The following is a 6,008-nucleotide window of genomic DNA, read 5'->3' as shown; positions in this document are numbered from 1 at the left end:
TATAGCTCTGGCTGGCCTGTTACTAAATATGTAGGTAAACCACACAGACTGGCCTCCCATTATAGAGGACTGCCTCCTGGGTGCTGTTAACACACCTGGCCTCCTCTTTCTCTCTCTCTCTCTCTTCCCTCCCTCCCTTCCCCCCTCTCTCTCCCTCTCTCTGTTTTTTGAGACAAGGTTTCTCTGTGTAGCTCTGGCTGTCCTGGAACTTGCTCTATAGATCAGGCTGGCCTCAAACTCAGGAGAAGAGGGTCCTCACTGTGTTGCCCAGGCTAGCTGTGAACTCACAACCCTCCTGCCAAGTAGGTTGAGCTTGGATTACAAGTCTCAATGATTTAGCGTCTTTATGTCATAAAGGGAGAGATTACAACTGTGTGAGCTCCATGAGCACCGTATCTATAAGGTCACATTAGGCAGAAGAACTGTTAGGAAGTTTTATGATAACAGTTGATAGACTGTACATGGATTGTGTGTGTATGCGTGCTTGTATGTGTGCAGCGTGTGTGTATAGGTCTGCGGTTGACCTAGCGTATCTTCATCAATGTCCATCATTTATACCGAGGCTTCATCACTGCTGGAACCACATGCAGGCTGCCACAACCCATGCAGCTTTTAGGTGTGTTCTGGGAATCTAGCCTTTATCCTCAGGCATGCACAGCAAGTGCTAGCCCCACCAAACTATCTCCTCAGATCATGCACAGAACTTTTTTAAGTGAATAAGACAGTGCTGTGGACCAACACATGGGTTTTATTCTTTATTTCAGGTTTCCAGGGTAATGCAATGGTACAGAGAGCCAAAACGTGTTAACTAGACTGAAAAAAAAAAATTAACTCCTGTGAAAACCTATTAGGAAATACAAGACCTCGGCAAAATTTTCAGACCACCCAGTCCAGTTCTCCATAGCCAAGATCTGCAGGTGGTATTTTAGAGAGCTGTAGGACCTCAGCGCCTTCATGATAGATGAGTTATTCCAGGTCATGGCAGAGAGAGCATAGCAGATCCAAAAATTAACGAGGTGGTGGCTGTTCAGTTCAGCTTTGACGGTGGAGTTGCAGGTAGCATCGAAGAAAGGTGAAAAGTAGGAATCAACTTCATCTGTCTGGCCCTCTTCTTGCTGGTGGGGTTTAAGTAGCACCAACACGCCACACTCTGCAGCAGCAGGATCTTCACCTTGGATGATATCACCTTACCACTCTGCAGAATGGAAGCGACTTCTTTCATGTACTCAGTGGCAAACTGTGCAGCACTCGTGCCTCCTGTAAGACAAGCATTTGGGTTCCAGAGGTAACATTTCAGAGCCCCTTGTGCATTCTTGCTCTGTGTGTGTGTGTGTGTGTGTGTGTGTGTGTGTGTAGATGTGTAGATGTTTCAGTACATGTATGGGCATACTTGAGGTTAGGACATAGCCTCGGACATCATCCACTTTTAAATTATTATTATTATTATTATTTATTAATAGTAGTATTAAATAGTAGTAATTATTATTTTGGTTTTCTGAGACAGGGCTTCTTTGTGTAGCCCTGGATGTCCTGGACTCACTTTGTAGACCAAACTGGCCTCGAACTCACAGTGATCCACCTGCCTCTGCCTCACAAGTCCTGGGATTAAAGGTGTGCACCACCACACCCGGCTTGGCTCTATTTTTGAAACATATCCCATAAAAAATGTCCTTGACTGTGTACTTTATTTATATGAACTTGTAAAAGTATAATGATGCAAAGAATATAGAAAATTTAAAACATCAACCATGTTACTTTTTCAAAACCTTTGTATTTATTGCTTCTGGAACAGTCTTTTTTTTTAACATTTATTTTTATTTTATGTGCATGTGTGTTTTGCCTATGTGTATGTCTGTATATATAATGTATATGCCTGGTAACCCTAGAGGCCAGAAGAGGGCATGTGACAGTTGTAAGCTGCCATATGGGTGTTGGGAATCAAATCCAGGTCCTCTGGAAGAACAGCAGCGTTCTTAACCACTGAGCCATCATCTCTCTAGCCTCCTGGAATATTCTTTTCAGAGATAATCTATATGATTTCTCTGTTCAGTTTTCTTTTTTTCTTTCTTTCTTCTTTTTTTTTTTTTTTTTGTGGTGGCGCACACCTTTAATTTCAGCACTTAGGAGGCAGAGGCAGGCAAATCTCTGTGAGTTCCAGGACAGCTTGGTCTACAAATTGAATTTCAGGATAGCCAGGATTCAATAGCGAAACGCTGTCTCAAAAAACAAAAACAAAACAAACAAAACAAATTCTTACATATAAGGAACGTGTACATACGCACACATGCATGCATGCACACGCGCACACACACAGAGTCACCCCAATTGAAGTATTATTGACAGAATTATTATACACAATAATAAAGTAATGAGACTAAGCAAGCACAGGATGGGCATTGCTCTCCTGGCCACCCCTTCCACGCCCTTGACCTCTCCTAAGGAGGTCTTTTCCTTATCAAAGCTTATGCTGCGGCATACTTCGTTATTCAAAATGCTGCAGTGAGCTTGGCATTTCTTAATTTCATCAGCGCTAGGACGGTCTGCTGCTTCCTTGATGCGGCAGATGAAGATTTCTATCACCTGGACCAACATTTTCCTACCTTTTGTCTCCCTGATTTTTGTAAGTGCACGCTATGCTGCTGTTATTTTTTTCTTTTTTTTTTTTTTTTTATTAATTTATTCTTGTTACATCTCAAGGTTTATCCCATCCCTTGTATCCTCCCATTCTTCCCTCCCCCCCTCCATTTTCCCATTATTCCCCTCTCCTATGACTGTTCCTGAGGGGGATTACCTCCCCCTGTATATGCTCAGAGGGTATCAAGTCTCTTCTTGGCAACCTGCTGTCCTTCCTCTTCTCTGTTCAGTTTTCAGCCACACTTTTTGTAGGCCTTTTCTGATCTTTCAACTTATGACCTTTGACCTTGCTTCTCCCTACCCAACCTTCCTCCCACTCCTCTACCTCAGCCTTTGGAGCTGGAGTTCAAATTCAGAGCCTCAAGCTTGTTAAACATTTGCTCTAACACTGTGCTATGTCCCCATCTCTAACATAATTTTTTTCAATCCTTGTTTTTTCTTTCTTGGCCTTACTATCTTCAGACAATGAGTCTTGCAAAGGCAAGCCATTGTTAGGTCTTTTTTTTGTTTTGTTTTGTTTTGTTTTGTTTTCAAGACAGGGTTTCTCTGTGTAGTGCTAGCTCCCTTTGTAGACCAGGCTAGCCTCGAACTCACAGCGATTCGCCTGCCTCTGCCTCGCAAATGCTGGGATTAAAGACGTGTGCCACCACCGCTCGGCTCATTGTTAAGTCTTTTGTCCTCCCTGCTGTACATCCAGTGGCCAGTCCCTGGCTTACCCGCTAGTCGTAGCAACTATACAGCAAGTGCTTTTGAATAAGTTCGAAGTTCGAAGTTCGAAGTTCTGGCTTTTAAGATTCTTGTGTTCTTTCATTGCTGTGCCAAAATAGCTGAAATGAACCATTACCAAGGAGGAAATACTAATTTGCAGTTTGAGAGGCTAAGTCTACAGTCAGCTGAGTTGTTGGAGGACCAGATCACTCTCTGAGCTCAGCACAAATGGAGTAAGGTCTCCTCTCTGCCTGACCTTGTCTGGAGAGTGTCTCTAGGCACAGACCTCTAACCATATCTGGAGTATAACTTTTGATACCGTTCCCTGCAAAGACTCTTTCCCTGTGGCCTATAGAATAATTAGGTATTGTGTTCCCATTCATACGACAGGATTGTCCTGCCAAAATGCAAATAAAGCACACTGTGGGTACCTATTAGGTGATGCCCCAACTACCACCCCATCTGTATAGTCTCTTCATTTCCCTTGAATAAAGTTGAGCTGTCTCACTGAAGCTGCTCCTGGAGAGTTATTCTAGCATACTCACTACGGGCCACCCAAACCCTGCTCACAGCTTCTGCTCCCTTTGTCCTCCAGGCTGATGGCCTATGACCCCCCAGGGAAAGGGAGGGCCACATTGAGTCAACTGGCTTCTTTGCTTTTTTTTTTTTTTTTTTTTTGAGACATGGTCTCTCTACATAGCCCTGGCTGACCTAGAACTCACTATGACAATCAGGCTGGCCTCAAAATCATAGAGATCTGCCAGCCTCTGTCTCTTGAACGTTTGGATTAAAGGTGTGGGATTTTGATCCTATAGAAAGGTAGACCACCGCAAGGAGCACATAATGGAGCGAAGTCATTTATTTTATGGTGGCCAGAAAGCAAAGAGAGACAGGAAGGGGCCAGGCCCCAGCACCTTTTTCATGGCATGCTTCACTCAACACCTCACGCAGTGACCTAACATCTTTCTGCTAGCCTCCACTTCTAATTCTATTACCTCCCAGTAGCACCATAGGTTGAGGACCAAGCCTTTAGCACATGAGCCTTTGGGGGAGGGTATTTAAGGTACGAACCTACATGACATGGTGGTGCATACCATTAATCCCAACATTTAGAGACAGGGTCAGATGGATCTCTGTGACTTTGAGACCAGCTAGAACTACATAGTGAGACTGTAACAGAAACAAACCAACAAAAAGCCTGTATTTCTAACATTCATACCTCATATTAATGTAAATAACAGGACCAAAAAACTCTCAAGTAAAAGGGGACAAGAGAGAGTTTATTTTGGGGCTAAATATGAGCGACCATGGCCTGGGAACACAGATTTTGACTACCCTAAATACCGGATCCAACATGTGAGGTCCTCCAGCTCAGTGGCCAGCATAAGGATGCAGTGCCATAAACTTCAAAAACTTTGCTAACAGAGCGGTGTGGCTGCTCCCTCAGGCTGCCTCTCTCCACTGGTTGCAGCTTCCTGGGCAGACACTCCAATTTTGGCCATATTTCTTCTATGTGGCTTTGGGTTCACTCAGTAAAGCTTCATTCGTTGCCCTCCTCCTCAGGAGGGTGTGGGTGGGCAGCACTTGCACATGTGCCTGGCCTCTAGGCTTTTCTTCTGAAATCTCAATGGAAGCATATACTAAGGCCATTCTCTGCTGCATACTGAGTTCAAGGACAGCCTCTGTTATAAAGACCTTGTCTCAAAGTGGGGTGGGATGGTCAGTGAATAGCCTGGAGAGATGGGTCAGCTGTTAAGAGCACTTGCTGTTGAAACTATGAGGCTCAGCATTTGGATCCCAGCTGGGCATTGCACATTTGCCTATAACCCCAGCTCTGAGGAGGGGTGGGGAAGATTTCTGGGTCATGTTGGTTCCTAGCTTAGACACGTGAATACAAACCCCAGATTAAGAGAAGACCCTCAAAGAAATAGAGTGCACAAGTGCACATCTCAACGCACACATGTTTACACACATACACAAATAAATGGAGAAATGTTTTTCAAAATTGGGAGAAGAGACTATGAGTGTATTCCGTGAACCTGGACAGGGCACAGCTGAGCAGGACAGAACACTGCAAAATGGGCTAAGGCCTTCCTAGGACGTTCATAAGTAAAGACCTTGGTACTTATTGAGTGCCTGGTTTCAAGGGTGGCAACAGCGTGGCTCTGGTGGGATGACATCAGCCAGGAAAGGCAGGAGGGTTTGCAGATGTTGTAAGTGGTTGCTTTCCTCCTGGATACTACTTACAGAATTCCCTTAGGGTTTTAACTTCTGGATAAAGAGCTCACACAGATAACAAGGAATCCCGTATTGTAGAAATGCTAATGCAAGTCGGGACTGTGGAAGATAGATAAGGATGGTGACCTGGCTCCGGAAGTAGAGGCTCTTGCTGCATAGGCCTGAAAACCTCAGCTTGAATCTGGGAACCTGTGTAAAGGTGGAAGGAGAAGAACAAACTCCACAGAGTTGACCTCTGACCTCCACAGCTGCACCACGGCACTCACACCCCAAACACATATTATGCACACATATAATAACAGATAACAAATTAAAAATACATATCAGATTCTATACCAGACTAGTAATTAAAAATAATTTTTTATTTTGACTTACATGATTGAAAGAGTAATGAATACAAATACCACAAAACTAAGAGCACTCCCCCA

General features: G+C 44.0%; 1 protein-coding gene across 1 annotated transcript; it reads right to left on the bottom strand.

Moving 5' to 3' along the window:
* Window positions 1-827: 827 nt before the first annotated feature.
* On the bottom strand, window positions 828-2,592 carry Armh2 (armadillo like helical domain containing 2). Its single transcript, XM_051143215.1, is given in 3 exon segments — window positions 828-1,075; window positions 1,078-1,257; window positions 2,424-2,592. Coding segments are annotated over 3 exon segments (597 nt in total).
* Between the last annotated feature and the right edge of the window lie 3,416 nt (window positions 2,593-6,008).

Source organism: Acomys russatus, chromosome 3 (assembly GCF_903995435.1).
Source record: "Acomys russatus chromosome 3, mAcoRus1.1, whole genome shotgun sequence".
Classification (NCBI taxonomy): Eukaryota; Metazoa; Chordata; class Mammalia; order Rodentia; family Muridae; genus Acomys; species Acomys russatus.
The sequence above is the reverse complement of the archived record's forward strand: the minus strand, read 5'-3'. Positions and strand labels throughout refer to the sequence as shown.